Source organism: Schistocerca americana, chromosome 4 (genome assembly GCF_021461395.2).
Source record: "Schistocerca americana isolate TAMUIC-IGC-003095 chromosome 4, iqSchAmer2.1, whole genome shotgun sequence".
Classification (NCBI taxonomy): domain Eukaryota; kingdom Metazoa; phylum Arthropoda; class Insecta; order Orthoptera; family Acrididae; genus Schistocerca; species Schistocerca americana.
Window position 1 is genome coordinate 724778812 of NC_060122.1, and position 19554 is coordinate 724798365.

A 19554-nucleotide genomic window follows, 5' to 3' on the forward strand; every position below is an offset into this window, starting at 1 on the left:
CTCACTGACTTGTATTTCTGTGTTCCTGTACTTCCCTGAATATTTTTGTACTTCATTCTTTCTTCGATCAACTGAAGTATTTCTTCTGTTACCCATGGTTTCTTGGCAGTTACCTTCGTTATGCCTACGTTTTCCTTTCCAACTTCTGTGATTGCCCTTTTTAGAGACGTCCATCCTCTTCAACTGTACTACCTTCTGAACCGTTCCATATCGCTGTATCTGCTTTATATGCTTCTGTAATATTATTAACTTGTTTCTCGGTGATAATACTTAGCCTCACCTACTATTCTGTTCTTCCTCTTCAGTTTAGCCACACACCACTTAAACAGATTTCGACCATTAACAAAGCGTACAGCAATACAGGAATTTCCAGCATGAGAACAGACAACAGTATGTCCAATATTTGCTAAACACACAAGATTGTTATTCACAATTGTACTTCTCATAAATGTACCACAATGGAAGAAATTTTCTTTTTCTCGAATGTCAATAATGGTATTGACACCTCTCGTCATTCCCCATACGTACATGAAAGTCGTATCCCTCCAAAAATAATTCAACGATCTCTTGTCGATTAGGTTCAACAGAAAATCAGAGATCAATAAATAATTCACTTGCACCACGTGAGATACGATTGCCACAAGACAGTCTGCTCAATGTCAATACATTTCCTTCAACGTCGGCATTAACATTCATAAAACACTGCCTCAATCCTCACTAATAACTAGAGCGACTTGCGCGGAGCCTCGAGGAACCATTCATAATTAATTCCTGTCGCTCTCTGCTATTAGCAACTAATCACGACCTTCCATGACTCAGAGGCTACCTTAAGTAACGTTACCCGCTGAGAAGATCAAGACTCCAAATAGAAAATGATTGAAGCGACGCAGCGCTACGAGACTGCAATTGTATCCGAGGGACGACGGTTCAGATTCCCGACCAGCTATCCAGATGTAGGTTTTCCGCGATCGGTCTCAATCTCTTAATACAAATACCGATATGGTTTCTTTGTAATAATGACCTCGTTGTCAATTATCGGTATCCATCTTTCTTCCTTCTTTTTCTTCAAGCACTTAAGCCAATTACAGCAGAAGTAAAACCGCCGATCTGTGCCCATGCAAAGCCAAGCAAACTTGGTGCCATCAAAGTATCGAATGTAGTTCCGTGTTCTGAGTTAATGCAGTGTCAAGTCTGGTTTACCCTTAGCCTCATACAAGCGAACGTCGCTATTTTGTGAGCATCAATTAAAGCAATCATGCTTTCTTTGGTCCACTGTGGAAATATTCGTGGTAATTATTAGGGGCTGCGAGATAAAGTCTTCCCAGCTGCCTTTGCTTTCAGGTGATGATGTCAGCTGCTGAGAGGACTCCTGATTCGCCAGCACAAATGCATCCAAATAATCTTTCAAAGAAAGTGGCACTGGAGCAATCACCTGCAGTCATGTAGAGCACCTTGAAGGAAAACAGCCGAGCACACATATTGAAATATTCCAGGCTATTAGCTCGTGGTCTAATGAATTTCTTAGAGGAACATAACTTTTCTATGAATGTCCGCTGGTCTGCTCTATAAGCACGTATCTGCATTCTCCACCAACAGAGTCATTAAATCACATGTTTTCGAATCTTGAGTGTGACACCGTTATCGGCTATAGTCGTCTGTTATTGCAGTCACTGTACAGTGGAAGACCGATACAGACACCATTCAGTTTCACACCGTCCCTTTCCGATTACAATTACTTGCGTTCTTAATAAACCTTATTGCCTCTCTGTGTAGCCTGTCATAACACGTGAGCGCTTCAGTACAGAGCCAGGATGTGACTCGGGCATTTATATTACTTACAACTCCACTTGAAGATGTCCTTTGCAGATGGGGATGCAACATTCTGTTTCTACCAGAAATCAACCTCAGGGTAATAGCCGAAGATATTTTAATACGTGCGACATTTATGGGCTCGAAAGTTCACATCTTACAAACATCCTAGCAGTCGATGGCACCTGTTTGGGAGCCCTCGCCGGCCGGTGTGACCGAGCGGTTCTAGGCGCTTCAGTTTGGAACCGCGCGATCGCTACGGTCGCAGGTTCGAATCCTACCTCGGGCATGGGTATGTGTGATGTCCTTAGGTTAGTTAGGTTTAAGTAGTTCTAAGTTCTAGGGGACTGATGACCTCAGATGTTAAGTCCCATAGTGCTCAGAGCCCTCTCTCAAGTAACCTTGCAGTAAATCTTACTTTATCTGATACCAGTTTTTGTTACTGTGCGGTACCATATTTTACGTGAGAATAGAAGCTTCAGAATGGCATGAGAACTGTGTAAGCCCGTGTCACACGGAGTGAGATTTTCTCTAAGCTTACCTGCTGGCCCACTCGACGGCTCCCTAGCAGGCTCCATCGTAAGCTAGCCAGCTTCCCTGCAGAGAGTTGTGCATGTTTTCTGTGACAGGCCTGGTACTATTTTCCTTGTCGATGACTCTTAAAAAAGTGCATTAAAAATCTGTAATTACCATAGGTGGATTAGGGGGAAGAGGGCAAAGGGTTGTTCGCCTCTCACCCCAGCAGCACAGGGACCACTGCTGAAAAAGCCTGGGTCCTCGTAACTCAGCCTAAAAATGATGTACTTTTTCGGTTTTTCCATGAGCCGTAAATCTTCTAACTCTGGTTATTGGTAATGAAAAGCACCGCAAACTACTTAAAATCTTCAGATGATCATAATTTTTTTTCACCCTCCCTCCCCCTGGAGTCCATCTTGGATCTGTCCATGATACAGTAGTTACTTATATATCATGGTAAATCAGGATGTTTCGCATACTAACCATGTGGTAAACCACTGTCCTCCTTGCATGCTATCATTTGCCAAAATCTCATTTCGTTATCTCAAACTGTCATTAAATACAAATGAATATTTCATTCTTGTTTTATCATTTGGGCAACGGGTGGGACAGAGTGCAGTATTTACAATCCATGTTCTCGAGAATGAGGAGAGATATAGAACTCATCCCAAGTTTAAAGAATAATTAGATACGTCAGCTACATTTAATATGCAGCAATATACGGCCTAATGAACACCAAATGCAAACTCAGAGAGACCCCTATTTTTCATTCAAAGTTATTCAAATTTCTCGCAGTAGCATACTTAATTTAGATGTATTACAGTAACTATGACCATTAGCGGAATGATGAGACAATCCATCACGAAAATGGCTAATCAGGCTATGATATTCAAATTTTTTTTTACCAAATGCTTTAAACTCGATTGAGAAAGATAGTTGAGCATCCGGCTTGCGTGCATTGCCATTGACTTGCCTAGCCTGCCAGCTACCTGCGATGTCGAATATTACACTGAGTGAGTGCTTCAACATGTGAGCCAGCTGTTCCGTCTCCCTGCTAGCCAAGTCAAGCGCACCACCTACAAAACCGACAGCACTCCATATGAGGCTTTCCTTTATGTACACAAATGTTACAAGAGATACTGTGGCACCACTCCTTTCAAGGATATACTCTGGCTTTCTCGAACGCACCAATAGATGTCTCTGCAATATACTGCAGTGACTGTGGTAGCCATTCCAGTAGACAAATTAAAGTAGCGCTTCATTATACCGTCAGTTGGTGCATTCACTGCAATTTTGGAAACTGTTGCTGTCTTGTCTTTGTTTGAAAGTGTGAACCTGCTAACTTCATATTCATTATTTACATACCGTTATATATTACGAAAATTACTTAACAACAAACTCCCACAGTGTTAAGGAAAGGTGCTGGTTCTACAAATTATGTTCTAATATGCGCTAAAAATTACAGTTCGATGCCAGAAAAGTAAACTTTTTCCTTTACACCTGAAAGTAACTGAAACAATAAGAAAGAAAAACAAAGGAAGTAGGTTACAGTACACTCGTTCGCCCACTGCTTGAATGCTGCTCAGCGGTGTGGGATCCGTACCAGATAGGGTTGATAGAAGAGATAGAGAAGATCCAACGGAGAGCAGCGCGCTTCGTTACAGGATCATTTAGTAATCGCGAAAGCGTTACGGAGATGATAGATAAACTCCAGTGGAAGACTCTGCAAGAGAGACGCTCAGTAGCTCGGTACGGGCTTTTGTTAAAGTTTCGAGAACATACCTTCACCGAAGAGTCCAGCAGTATATTGCTCCCTCCTACGTATATCTCGCGAAGAGAGCATGAGGATAAAATCAGAGAGATTAGAGCCCACACAGAAGCATACAGACAATCCTTCTTTCCACGAACAATACGAGACTGGAATAGAAGGGAGAACCGATAGAGGTACTCAGGGTACCCTCCGCCACACACCGTCAGGTGGCTTGCGGAGTATGGATGTAGATGTAGATAAAGAATGTAGCAACCAGTTGCGGAAACATAATACTTTCGAGACGGCTAAAACTAAGTGACCCTGTAATTCTTTTTATACAGTATGTACCAGTATTTTCTATGTTTTTTTTATTCTGAGTGGTAGTGTTTTACCAGATAATCGATGTGTTCTGGATATTTACACTCATTTCCAAGTTTCATGCTTAATTTGTAAAGTACTGACAATGACAACTCACACCTGAGAGAGCATTTTTATATGTACATAACATCGAATATTACAGAACATACTTATATTAATAAGAGAAGTCCCAGAATCTTTCAGAAACGTGAAGGAGAATATTAAAATTTTTGCACCTGTCAGGATGCGAACCACAGCTTTCAGTTTCATAACTCCACATCTATACCAACCGCACGTCACTAACGATGTACAAGTTGTGACTTTGACCTGCGACATCGATCACCTAAAAACTTTAAACGCCGTTTAGTGAGTGACTGAAATTTAACTGCACAAATTGTACGAATATGGACGCCATTTCGAGACATACTCAATGTGCAGGTGTTTTGAAACAGCATTTATTCATGGCACGGAAGTTATAATGTAAAGCACATCAATACGGCGTCTTCAATGTCCTTCAGCCAAAGTGCACTTAGGTGACAAAAGTCATGGGATAGCTATATGCACATATGGAGATGGTGGTAGTATCGAGCACACAATGTATAAAAGGACAGTGCATTGGCGGAGTTGTCATTTGCACCCAGGTGACTCACGTGAAAAAGTTTCCGTGGTGATTATGGCTGCGCGACAGGAATTAAAAGAGTTTGAACACGCACTGGTAGCTGGACCTAGATGAATGGGACATTCCATTTTGTAAATCGCTAGGGAATTTGATAAACCGAGATCTACAGTGTTACGAATGTGATTTCCAAAAGGCTTTTGATACCCTTCCTCACAAGCGACTAATATTCAAATTGCGTGCATATGGAGTATCGTCTCAGTTGTGTGACTGGATTCGTGATTTCCTCTCAGAGAGGTCACTGTTCGTAGTGACAGATGGGTAAATAATCGAGTAGAACAGAAGTTATATCTGGCGTTCTACAGGGTAGTGTCATGGGCCCTCTGCTGTTCCTGATTTACATAAATGATCTAGGAGATAATCTGAGCAGCCCCCTTAGATTGTTTGCAGGTGATGCTGTAATTTACCGTCTAGTAAAATCATCAGACGATGAGTTCCAATTACAAAATGATCTGAAGAGAATTTCTGTATGGTGCGAAAAGTGGCAATTGGCACTAAACAAAGAAAGCGCGAGATCATCCAAATGGGTACTAAAAGAAATCCGATAAATTTTTGGTATACGATAAATCGCACAAATCTAAGGGCTGTCAGTTCGACTAAATACCTAGGATTACAATTACGAGCAACTTAAATTGGAAAGACCACATGGATAATATTGTGGGGAAGGCGAAACAAAGACTGCACTTTGTTGGCAGAACACTTAGAAGATGCGACAAACCCACTAAAGAGGCAGCCTACTTACACTTGTCCGTCCTCTGCTGGAATATTGCTGCGCGCTGTGGGATCCTTACCTGGTAGGATTGACGGAAGACATCGAAAAAGTGCAAAGAAGGGCAGCTCGTTTCGTGTTATCACGCAATAGGGGTTAGAGTGTCACTGATGTGATACGTGAGTTGGGGTGGCAGTCACTGAAACAAAGGCGGTTTTCTTTGCGGCGAGATCTATTTACGAAATTCCAATCGCCAACTTTCTCTTCCGAATGCGAAAATATTTTGTTGACACCTACCTACGTAGGGAGAAATGATCATCATAATAAAATAAGAGAAATCAGAGCTCGAACGGAAAGATTTAGGTGTTCCTTTTTCCCAAGCGCCATTCAAGAGTGGAATGGTAGAGAAGTAGTGAAAATGGTTCAATGAACCCTCTGCCAGGCACTTAAGTGTGAATTGCAGAGTAACCATGTAGATGTAGAGGATACCAAATTCCAGGCATTACTTCTCACCAATCACAACACAGTGGCTGACGGCCTTCACTTAACGACCGACAGCAGCGGCGTTCGCTTAGAGTTGTCAGTCTTGACAGGCATGCAAAACTGAGTGAAGTGACCGCAGAAATCAATGTGGGACGTACGACGAACTTATCCGTTAGGACAGCGCGGCGAAAATTGGCGTCAATGAGCTATGGCAGCAGACGGCCGATACGAGTGCTAATGCTAACAGCACGACATGACCAGCAGCGCGTCTCCTGCGCTCGTGCCCATATCGTTTGGACCCTTGACGGCTGGAAAACCGTGTCCTGGTCAGATGAATCCCAATTTCAGTGGTTGTGTTAGGTTTCGCATGTGGCACAATCTCACGTAGCCACGGACCCAGGTTGTCAACAAGGCAGTGTACAAGCTGATGGTGGCTCCATAATAGCGTGGGCTGTGTTTACATAGAATGGACTGTGTGCACCGTTATGTTCGGCTATTTGGAGACCATTTGCAACCATTCATAGTTTTGATGTTCCCAAGCAACGATTGGATGACAATGCGCCATGTCACCGCGCCGCTGTTGTTCGCAGCTCGTCTGAAGAAGATACTGGACACTTCGAGCGAATTATTTGGCCACCCAGATAGCCCGACATGAATCCATCTACATCTACATCTACATGGATACTCTGCAAATCACATTTAAGTGCCTGGCAGAGGGTTCATCGAACCACCTTCACAATTCTCTGTTATTCCAATCTCGTATAGCGCGCGGAAAGAATGAACACCTGTATCTTCCCGTACGAGCTCTGAATTCCCTTATTTTATCGTGGTGATCGTTCCGCCCTCTGTAGGTCGGTGTCAAAAAATGTTTTCGCATTCGGAGGAGAAAGCTGGTGATTGGAATTTCGTGAGATTCCGCCGCAACGAAAAACGCCTTTCTTTTAATGATTTCCAGCCCAAATCCCTTATCATTTCTGCGACACTTTCTCCCAGATTTCGCGATAATACAAAACGTGCTGCCTTTCTTTGAACTCTTTCGATGTACTCCGTCAGTCCTACCTGGTAAGGATCCCACACCGTGCAGCAGTATTATAAAAGAGGACGGACAAGCGTAGTGTAGGCAGTCTCCTGAGTAGGTCTGTTACATTTTTTATGTGTCCTGCCAATAAAACGCAGCCTTTGGTTAGCCTTCCCCACAACATTTTCTATGTGTTCCATCCAATTTAAGTTGTTCGTAATTCTAATACCTAGGTATTTAGTTGAATTTACGGCTTTTAGATTAGACTGATTTATCGTGTAACCGAAGTTTAACGAGTTCCTTTCAGTACTCGTGTGGATGACCTCACGCTTTTCGTTATTTAGAGTCAACTGCCACTATTCGCACCATTCAGATATTTTTTCTAAATCGTTTTGCAGTTTGTTTTGATGTTCTGATGACTTTATTAGTCGTTAAACCACAGCGTCATCTGCAAACAACCGAAGGCGGCTGCTCAGATTGTCTCCCAAATCGTTTATATAGATAAGGAACAGCAAAGGGCCTAAACACTACCCTGGGGAACGCCAGAAATCACTTCTGTTTTACTCGATGACTTTCCGTCAATTACTACGAACTGTGACCTCTCTGACAGGAAATCGCAAATCAAGTCACATAACTGAGACGATATTCCCAAGCACGCAATTTTACTACGAGCCGCTTGTGTGGTACAGTGTCAAAAGCCTTCCGGAAATCCAGGAATACGGAATCGATCTGAAATCCCTTGTCAATAGCACTCAGCACTTCATGTGAATAAAGAGCTAGTTGTGTTTCACAGGAACGATGTTTTCGAAACACATGTTGACTGTATGTAAATAGACCGTTTCCTTCGAGGTAATTCATAATGTTCGAACACAATATATGTTCTAAAATCCTGCTGCATATCGACGTTAACGATATGGGCCTGTAATTTAGTGGATTACTCCTACTACCTTTCTTGAATATTGGTGTGACCTGTGCAACTTTCCAGTCTTTGGGTACGGATGTTTCGTCGAGCGAACGGTTGTATATGATTGTTAAATATGGAGCTAATGCATCAGCGGGAGTAGACAACATTCCATTAGAACTATTGACAGTCTTGGGAGAGCCAGTCCTGACAAAACTCTACCATCTGGTGAGCAAGACGTATGAGACAGGCGAAATACCCTAGGACTTCAAGAAGAGTATAATAATTCCAATCCCAAAGAAAGCAGGTGTTGACAGATGTGAAAATTACCGAACTATCAGGTTAATAAGTCACAGCTGCAAAATACTAACGCGAATTCTTTAAAGATGAATGGAAAAACTGGTAGAAGCCGATCTCGAGGAAGATCAGTTTGGATTCCGTAGAAATATTGGAACACGTGAGGCAGTACTGACCTTACGACTCATCTTAGAAGAAAGATTAAGGAAAGGCAAACCTACGTTTCTAGCATTTGTAGACTTAGAGAAAGCTTTTGACAATGTTGACTGGAATACTCTCTTTCAAATTCTGAAGGTGGCATGGGTAAAATACAGGGAGCGAAAGGCTATTTACAATTTGTACAGAAACCAGATCGCAGTTATAAGAATCGAGGGGTATAAAAGGGAAGCAGTGGGTGGGAGGGGAGTGAGACAGGGTTATAGCCTCTGCCCGATGTTACTCAATCTGTATATTGAGCAGGCAATAAAGGAAACAAAAGAAAAGTTCGGAGTAGGTATTAAAATCCATGGAGAAGAAATAAAAACTTTAAGGTTCGCCGATGACATTGTAATTGTGTCAAGAGACAGCAAAGGACTTGGAAGAGCAGTTGAACGGAATGGACAGTGTCTTGAAAGGAGGATATAAGATGAACATCAACAAAAGCAAAACGAGGATAATGGAATGTAGTCGAATTAAGTCGGCTGATGCTGAGGGAATTAGATTAGGAAATGAGACACTTAAAGTAGTAAAGGAATTTTGCTATTTGGGGAGCAAAATAACTGATGACGGTCGAAGTAGAGAGGATATAAAATGTAGACTGGCAATGGCAAGGAAAGCGTTTCTGAAGAAGAAAAATTTTTTAACATCGAGTATAGATTTAAATGTCAGGAAGTTGTTTCTGAAAGTACTTGTATGGAGTGTAGCCATGTATGGAAGTGAAACGTGGGCGATAAATAGTTTAGACAAGAAGAGAATAGAAGCTTTTGAAATGTGGTGCTACAGAAGAATGCTGAAGATTAGATGGGTAGATCACATAACTAATGAGGAGGTATTGAATAGAATTGGGGAGAAGAGGAGCTTGTGGCACAACTTGACTAGAAGAAGGGATCGGTTGGTAGGACATGTTCTGAGACATCGAGGGATCACCAATTTAGTACTGGAGGGCAGCGTGGAGGGTAAAAATCGTAGAGGGAGACCAAGAGATGAATACATTAAGCAGATTCAGAAGGATGTAGGCTGCAGTAGGTACTGGGAGATGAAGAAGCTTGCACAGGATAGAGTAGCATGGAGAGCTGCATCAAACCAGTCTCAGGACTGAAGACCACAACAACAACAACAACATAAAGGCAGCATGGCTCAATATTTCTGCAAGGGACTGCCAATGACTTGTTGAGTCCATGTCACGTTGAGGTGCTCCATTACGCCGGGCACAAGGAGGCCCGACAGAATATTTGGAGGTATCCCGTGACTTTCGTCACATCACTGTATATCTTTCAGGGGAGCGAAGCCTCCTTAGGTCTCGGAAAGTATGTGTAAACAAAGGCACGCCGAGCTTACGGGCCGCCACTGTGCAGGGCCCGGATTTAGACGTGCCTGTGGTGACGGCAGGTGTTTCGCGGAAGAGCTTTCCCTCGCCAGGATTCCCCGCGTGGCCCGGTGGCCCCACGAGGCAGCCGAGTGCAGCGCAGCGCTCCCAAGGCCGCCCGCCGCCGTCTGGGCCGTTGCGTCACATCCTGTGCCGTCCCGTCCCTTCCCTTCCCGTCCCGTCCCGGCCTGTCCTGTCCTGTCCTGTCGTGGCGGCCGCTGCGTGGGCGTCGCGGTCCGGCGAGTCCTGCGGCAGCGCCCATGTGCGCCGTCCGCTGGTACCGGCGCCTCCCCGACGCCGAAGACGACGACAGCGACAACCTCTATCACGTACGTTACGTAGCGCGCTTCACGCACGAAACGCACTCAGGGTGCTAGCCGCGACAGCAGCCGGCGGCTACGCGGTCTCGCCGTCAACCAACAAAAAACACTATTTTCCCATGCTGTCTGCGGCAACATGCAGTTTCTCTTTCCGAAGTGCTTGGAAAAGTTGGCCGCAAACCGCTGACTCGCACACCAAATAGAGATACAGTTTCTTGACGCTAAGTTCTGTCTCGTGCATGATTCAAATGTAGGCCTACCAAATCTTTTTGCAAAAATTTTTCCAGTCCATTGCCTGGCTGATGCAGCAACCGTTTTCCAACCGACACTGTTTTTTTTTTTTAAATTTTTTCGCTCCAACCAAAGACATAATGTCATTTTTTCCCTCGCCATCTTAGGACACATTTTTAAAATTACTTAAAAGTGTTAACAGCTTCTTGTTGTTGTTGTTGTTGTTGTGGTGTTCTTCAGTCCGAAGACTGGTTTGACGCAGCTCTCCATGCCTTACAGTACAGTTGCATGCCACCGGGAGAAATTACGGCTGTAGTTTCCCCTTGCTTTCAGCTGTTCGCAGTACCAGCGCACCAAGGCCATTTTGACTGATGCTTCAACGCCAGTTCAGTCACCCATCTAGACTGTTGCCCCTGCTACTACTGAAAGAGCTGCTTTCCCTCTTCAGGAAGCATACATTTGTCTGGCCTCTCAACAGATACTCCTCTAATATGGTTGCACATACAGTACGGTACCTGTATCGTTGAGGCACAAAAACCATCCCATCAACGGCAAGTTCCGTGGTTCATGGCGGAAGCGGCGAGGGGGGGGGGGGGGGGGGGGGGGTTGCGTAACAGTTTACTGAAACATTGAACTTCATGTATTCAGTTGTATTTTTCACTACACGTGACGTCACACCGTCAAAATTACTGTTAGTGTTATCAGCAATCTAACAAACCAACTATTCTTCACGTTTGTATTTTTTGGCAAACTGCAAAAGATACTAAGTCAAAGTTTAAACAATTTCACCCGACACTTACTAAATATTTAGCAGTTTAGCTTGAACTCCCTTCTCGTGACTTACAACAATCGGAACAAGTTTAACTTCTGTTTGAGCTACCCATTATTCCTGTTACATAATTTATGTTTTCGAAAGAACGCAGAACATTATCATGATACGGCGAAACAACATTAACTATAATTGACTCGGTCTTGGTTCTAACAGATGAATCATTTGGGCCATATAATTTTTAGCCAGTTCAAAAGTACAACCTGATGTTTTGAAACTGAGTACGTGTCTAGCAGTGTGGGATGAAAATGTAGCCTCTTTAGCAGGACACTCCAAATCGCTGCTATTCCGTCCCCGTTTCTATCTTTGGATTTAAAAACGTCTCTTATGTTTGGCGAAGCAGTAAAATTAGTAGGACTCCTATGTTTAGCTGTTTTCACGTGGTCTTTAATATCATCCTTTCGTTTATGTGCAACAGGAAATTCTCCATTACATAGTTTGCAATAACCGCGTTCATTGTTATTGTCATTACGCAGCTTCAAAAATTTACATTTTTGTTGCAGGTTAGCATTAAACACACACTTTCTTTCGCTCATTGCTAAACGACAAGACAAAAAAACGAATAGACCTAAAATGATTAAAAACGTGTAGACGAGTTACTTCACATACGAAAACGGCATAAACGCACTGCCCATGTTGTGTTGCCAAAAGACTAAGCGAGAAGTTGTCTCTCTCCACTGAGAGAGGCAAAACTGTAAGAGAACGTTAAAAAATGCGATGTCGGGCATATAGATCTCAATTTAAAAAAAAAATCCTCGCTAGCCGTAAAATTCTCAAATCCCGGACATGTTTGCAACCCTGGACGTTACGCCGGAAAGTACCGAAATACCACGAGTATCCGGGCCAATCCCGGTAGCGATCTTCGTCTACATCTGTACTCTGTAAGCCACATTATGGGATGTGGCAGACGATACTCTGTACATTACCGTCACTTCTCCATGTACTTGTTCCAGTCGCGAACGGTCCGTGAGAAGAACGGTTGCTTGTAAACCTCCGCGTGAGCTCAAACATCTCGAATGATACCTCCATGGTCTTTTCACGAGGTACAGGGCTATTACAAATGATTGAAGCGATTTCATAAATTCACTGTAGCTCCATTCATTGACATATGGTCACGACACACTACAGATACGTAGAAAAACTCATAAAGTTTTGTTCGGCTGAAGCTGCACTTCAGGTTTCTGCCGCCAGAGCGCTCGAGAGCGCAGTGAGACAAAATGGCGACAGGAGCCGAGAAAGCGTATGTCGTGCTTGAAATGCACTCACATCAATCAGTCATAACAGTGCAACGACACTTCAGGACAAAGATCCACCAACTAACTCCATTCGGCGATGGTATGCGCAGTTTAAAGCTTCTGGATGCCTCTGTAAGGGGAAAACAACGGGTCGGCCTGCAGTGAGCGAAGAAACGGTTGAACGCGTGCGGGCAAGTTTCACGCGTAGCCCGCAGAAGTCGACGAATGAAGCAAGCAGGGAGCTAAACGTACCACAGCCGACGGTTTGGAAAATCTTACGGAAAAGGCTAAAGCAAAAGCCTTACCCCTGACACCCGATGACAAAGTCAAACGCTTTGAATCGGCGCGGTTGCAACAGCTCATGGAAGAGGATGCGTTCAGTGCGAAACTTGTTTTCAGTAATTTTTTCTTAATGGTGAAGTGAACAGACACAATGTGCGAATCTGGACGGTAGAGAATCCTCACGCATTCGTGCAGCAAATTCGCATTTCACCAAAAGTTAACGTGTTTTGTGCAATCTCACGGTTTAAAGTTTACGGCCCCTTTTTCTTCTGCGAAAAAAACGTTACAGGACACGTGAATCTGGACATACTGGAAAATTGGCTCATGCCACAACTGGAGACCGACAGCGCCGCCTTCATCTTTCAACAGGATGGTGCTCCACCGCACTTCCATCATGATGTTCGGCATTTCTTAAACAGGAGATTGGAAAACCGATGGATCGGTCGTGGTGGAGATCATGATCAGCAATTCATGTCATGGCCTCCACGCTCTCCCGACTTAACCCCATGCGATTTCTTTCTGTGGGGTTATGTGAAAGATTCAGTGTTTAAACCTCCTCTACCAAGAAACGTGCCAGAACAGGGAGCTCGCATCAACGATGCTTTCGAACTCATTGATGGGGACATGCTGCGCCGAGTGTGGGAGGAACTTGATTATCGGCTTGATGTCTGCCGAATCACTAAAGGGGCACATATCGAACATTTGTGAATGCCTAAAAAAACTTTTTTGAGTTTTTGTATGTGTGTGCAAAGCATTGTGAAAATATCTCAAATAATAAAGTTATTGTAGAGCTGTGAAATCGCTTCAATCATTTGTAATAACCCTGTATACATAGAAGGAAGCGATCTACTTATAGACTCTTGTAGGAAAGCACGCTCCCGGATTTGCGTCAGTGAACCACGTCGTGTTTCACAACCGATCTCTCGTAACGTCTCGCTCTGGAGGTGGATGAGGATCTGTGACGCTTTCGCGCTTACAAAGCGACTTTGTGACGAAACGCGGTGATTTTTTTCGATCTTTTACTATCTTCTCAGTCTTTTCTGATACAGGTCACAGACTGAATATCAGTATTCAAATATCGGTCGAAAGGCTGTTTTCTAAGTTACCTCCAGCGTTGAGTGGCCTGCACTTCCACAGGATTCTTCTAATGACTCTTTCTGCCTTATCTACGATTAGTTTTATGTGGTTATTCTCTTTTGTAATTGCCTAGAATTCACACTCCCATGTATTTAATGCATGTGATTGTTTTCTAACGCCCGTTTGGCAGTCCTGTAATCATGCAGTAACGGATCTGTCCATCTATTTACGCATGCGTTACATTTGCTACTGTTGAGGGTCGACCGTCAATCGTCCAAGTGTCGGTCCTCTGCAGATCTTCCTACATTTCTTTATAATTTTCTAGCGCTGCGACTTCTCCGTATACAACAGTGTCATCCACGAACAGCCTCACGGAACTTCCGACATTATCCATTAGCTCTTTTTGTAATACATTACAATCACAGTACTTTGCATTGTTTCCGAGTCTTGTATACACATAATTTTCGTATTTGTGGATCATCGTAGTAAAAGAGTACATTTGCCTAAGCTAAATGTAATTGGCCTTTGGCAAGATTCGCACTGTCAGAATTATGGACTACCCCAATATCAGCCAGTTTCTCATGACGTCAGTGGAAGATTTTTAGGAATCTTAGCACGTAAACAATTAATAATCAGAGTGCAGAACCAAATAGATTAATGTAATTAGCAGAGGAAGAAGCAATGTCGAGAGGAACGTTTTGCTCCTAAATCTAAAGCTAATCACTCTGTAAACAAATTTGGCTGAAATGCTAACTCTTAGTGGGAGGTGCTCTGGAAGAGGCAAAGAAAACGTTTTGAAGAGTGCGGTTTTCACTTGTTTGGTTTTTCTTTTTTTGGGGGGGGGGGGGAGGCGGTGAGGCGGTGGGCATTGTCCCGCAGGAGGTGGTGCCATGATGATCATAGTATTACGGCTTGCGTTTTGGCTAGATATGTCTCCTTGGCAGATGCACTGTGTTAGGCTTTAGAGATGGACGGAGAAGTATTTCTTCAAAGAAACCGCTTTAACGAGGCTTGGTTGAAATGGAAAAGTGTTGTCGCTATGGAAATTTGCATTTCACCTCTGACTGGACACTTTAATCATTATTCCTTGTCGTTACTCTCCAAGATCTTGAGGATATTGATTGATAGTACCAGGCAGTTATGAGTGCATAGTGCAGTCGAAGTAGTCTTCCAGTCCACTGGTCAAAATCTAAGTTTTCCTGGTGGGTTTGTGTAGCAAGTGGCCTCAGAATAATGAGTAGAGACAGTTTGAAAATGACTCGTAGGCCAAAGCGTGGGAGGCGACTCTTATTATAATAATTTGATGGCCACAACAGTCAAGCAAGTTATCTGCTTTAGTATGTACACAAATACACTTCCACAAACGCTGCACTCTCAGTTTTTTTGTGCGACGTATTGATCCTGTATTAAATTAAAAACTATTCCATCCTGTGCTCCTGACCAATGATTTTCCGTAGGTTTTCCTTGGTTGTAAGGTGATTTACGGAACTGGAAAACACCTTCCCAATTTTCCCAATTGGGACCCCGGCCTTCTCCACCAGCTTGCCTAGTGTTTGGCTGAAAAGTCCTAACTCTGTAATGGGTTCTTACTGAAAGGGCCCACGCTTCCAGGGTAACGAAGAAAAAAAATTCATGAGTGATGGAGGCTGATCCAGGTTGGCAGTAAAACGTTCATTTGTCACGGTCATTGAGTCGTATAGCAGAATGACAAATGTAACACATCATCTTCGTCGCTCCTCCCTCCGCGTTCCATAGTCACCTGCTGTGAAATCTGTATCGATGAATTCCACACCGATCAGTGGATTTATGGCAACTTTACCTAGACCCTTTCTCACGTCGTCTGCCGTATCGAGACAATGTCAACTCCTACACAGAAGATGTCAAGAACCATTAAGGACAAAATTACACACTTGTTAGTGGAAGCTGAACTCAGAAGTTTCAGATAAGGAACTGATGGTCGGAAATTAGTATTTACTTTTTAATTGAGATAAAAAACTTAAAATTGTAGCAACAGTTCGAAATTACGACTGCCATTCAGAGTGCATACATTTCGACATAGTCCATTGACAGAATTGGGGGCGCAAAATTATTAGGACTCGCTGATTCCACGCGTTGTTTGTGAGAGAGTTCAAATGGCTCTGAGCACTATGAGACTCAACTGCTGAGGTCATTAGTCCCCTAGAACTTAGAACTAGTTAAACCTAACTAACCTAAGGACATCACAAACACCCATGCCCGAGGCAGGATTCGAACCTGCGACCGTAGCGGTCTTGCGGTTCCAGACTGCAGCGCCTTTAACCGCACGGCCACTTCGGCCGGCCGTTTGTGAGAGAGGTGAGACTGCTGCTCCGCCAGTAGTCTCTTTTATCTTTACACATGTTCAAATTTTCCGGGAACTACACTTGTCGCTTGTGCATACAAGTTCATATAATCCATATCCGATACCCAATCATGAATTGTAAACAGTGATAAATTCGTCGTTCCGAAATGTTTTCAATGTCAATGCGGCAGGCAATTGCTTCATAGGAGACATAAGCGGTTTACAAACAAGTTCTTCAAAAGCATTGCTCTTTCAAGAATCGGAACGTCTGAAATATTCGTTTTCAACCACTGGTTAATTGCCCTCCAAATACTCGCTTTAGGATCCTGTACCGTCCGTATAATTTTGAGCATAAACCTTTGGAAACACTATACGGAACACTACCAAGTGCCGGTACTTCTCTAAGGGCCAGTAAGTACTTGGACAATATCAGCTAGCAGAAGGGGAAAACCCCACGTGGGCAAGTTGCCGAAAACTATACGTTGTTATATTTCTATTAAGGCAAGGGCTATTAAAACTGGCCTCGTTCTTCTAGGTGACCATATTGTCTCTGATAAGTCTATGTTAAAGTACTATCACATGCCCTTACGAGCTAATGTTATCTTCATAGATGTCAGCACGGAATTCGGAAATATTCAACAAATTCTACAATTGGCAGACGACAGATTCACTGCCACATCTTCTTCTCAAAGTTTATAATTTGACAAGGCGCAGTCACCCAGAAATGATAATACGTTCATTTTTAATATTAGAGCGGATTTGTCGGGCCACCCAGGATTTAACAACGGAGCAAACGCGGTTAGTCACACCGTAAGGAGATTTCCTGACGGACGCAGAAGATGCTTAGGCCGTACTTGGCAACTGGAGCGAGGGTGGTCATTGTGTCAGCTCGTGCCACAATGCAGCTACTTAGCAGAATTTTTTTAGTATCACACTTTTCGCTCGTTGTTGGATTAGAACAAAATTAGATAGCTCGAAATTTTCGCGACTAAGCCGATTCGCTTCAGCCGAGTTTCGTTTATGATATAACAACTGAAATTGTCCTTCCATGTCATCGGTCTTGGGTACTTCCGTGAAAATTTTTTCTATGTTCGTTATGTGTTGTATCACTGCCCTCGTCTTCTTAACGGGTTTGGAATGCCAATAAAATGGTGGCTCGTTCCATTCCAGAAAGCTGTCAATGCTTCAGTATCTCGTTAAAGAAACACTACGCGTATTATTCTCGCAGCAAGAAGATCGTTCCTTTTTCTAGTATACATATCTGTAGGTGTTTATGAAATACTAGGCGTTACGTGGTGTACTGTGTAGTGCTATTTGTGTGTGACCACGTCCATCCAACTTGCATTCGATTTTTCATGGTTTCTCTGACACGATTAAAGCGAATGCCGAAACGGTTACTTTGAAAAGGAGACGGTCGATTTTCTTCTATATCCGCTGTCCCTAATTGCGCGTCGTCGTCGGTACGTTAAGCTATTACCTTTATTTTTTGTTGCAGTCCGGATGAATAAAATTCAACTCCATAATGCTGGTCGTATATTTCCACAAGGAACGTTGCCATGTGCTCAACACCAAGTCCCTATTTACCCTTACAATACTCACGCTAGCCTTGTCACTGACAGTGCTTAAGCGACAAGAGATACTTGTGACCTCTGTGTTATCGTATTAGAGGTATACACGAGCAGGAAGTTGACGCGGTGATTACCGACTAAGTGCCCATTTGGTGTTCGTTTGCTCGCGTTAGTATTTTCACAAAACAATGTCGCTTCAGAGAAATACACGTTTCCCTATTACGTCTTGCAGTCCATACGCTACGGATATTCAACAGCTTCAAAAAAATGGTTCAAATGGCTCTGAGCACTATGGGACTTAACATCTGAGGTCATCAGTCCCCTAGAAATTAAAACGACTTAAACTTAATTAACCTAAGGACATCACACACATCCATGCCCGAGGCAGGATTCGAACCTGCGACCGTAGCGATCGCGCGGTTCCAGACTGAAGCGCCTAGAACGGCTCGGCCACACCGGCCGGCCTTAACAGCTTCGTTTAACCACTACTGTAGTGTGCCGCTGATAAATTAGGAAAAAAGAGGACAGAGTATATAGCACAATAGTATTATTAAGAGCCAGTAGCTCTATATTGTAGGTGTGGTCTGTTAAATTAAGTCGTGCGAAACTAAAAAGTCTCCCAACGACAGGTAATCGTCGGTGCGCCGTTGTTGGCTGTACTCGTAACACCCGTCTGAAATTTGCCAAGGGGTGCCCGTCGTGATTGCATCCAAAGACGACATGCAAAGTTCATGGGAGAATCCTTGAGAAACAGCAGTGGAATAAAGTCTGGACTTACTAAAGATGCAGGTTGGTATTAAAATGTACTTTTACATCTAATAAAGAAGATCAGAATGCTGCGGTAACCCAGCGGGCAAGTGTCAAGACCAGAAATATAAAGCTATGGGTTTAAACCCACAGTCGGTCCTAGCTTGTTTTCACCACTTGTCGTTTCTTTCACCTCTGGCAACATGCTGTTAACGTAAAATCCAAATTGCATCTTCGTGCGGAGCTCATGCGTAACTGTACGTCAACCACCCATTCCCCTCTCCTCAAATTGGTAGGTAAGGTAGTTCAACAAGGATGACTAGAGAATATCACATCTAATAGGTCTATATCTAGTGAAGCACTATGGTATTCAGACCAACCTCCGAGTTGATGATACCTTCACTTAATAACAAGTGCGAAAGTGTTCGTTGAGCTTCATAAGCCAAAGATGGCATGAAATTACTAGTATTGGATTAAATTTCCTAGCTTGAAAAATATGGATCCAGATACAGATTTGTCAGTAATATCATACGATTGCCCATTACGTTACCACTCCAAATCACGGGAACACGAAACTGCTGCTATGAACCCACATACCAGTGACACAACAAAATCTTACTAAAGGGTACAGTCGTCCGTTGGTGAACCTCCCGGAGACGAGACCGGCCGGGGTGGCCGAGCGGTTCTAGGCGCTACGTCTGGAACCGCGCGACCGCTACGGTCGCAGGTTCGAATCCTACCTCAGGCATGGATGTGTGTGATGTCCTTAGGTTAGTTAGGTTTACGTAGTTCTAAGTTCCAGGGGACTGATGACCTTAGCAGTTAAGTCCCATAGTGCTCAGAGCCATTTGAACCGGATACATGA

At 43.5% G+C, this 19554-nt stretch overlaps 1 protein-coding gene across 2 annotated transcripts in view; it reads left to right on the forward strand.

The window, feature by feature from the left end:
* Nucleotides 1–19554, forward strand: part of LOC124612415 — a 350836-nt gene that overhangs the window by 144936 nt on the left and 186346 nt on the right. The window contains exon 1 of one of the 2 annotated variants that reach the window (XM_047140614.1): nucleotides 10297–10409. The exons of the other annotated variant lie outside the window; for it this stretch is intronic. Coding sequence (XP_046996570.1) covers nucleotides 10341–10409 — 69 coding nt within the window. The 5' untranslated portion in view covers nucleotides 10297–10340. Of the gene's footprint in view, nucleotides 1–10296; nucleotides 10410–19554 lie in introns of those variants that run through there. 2 annotated transcript variants of the gene reach the window in all.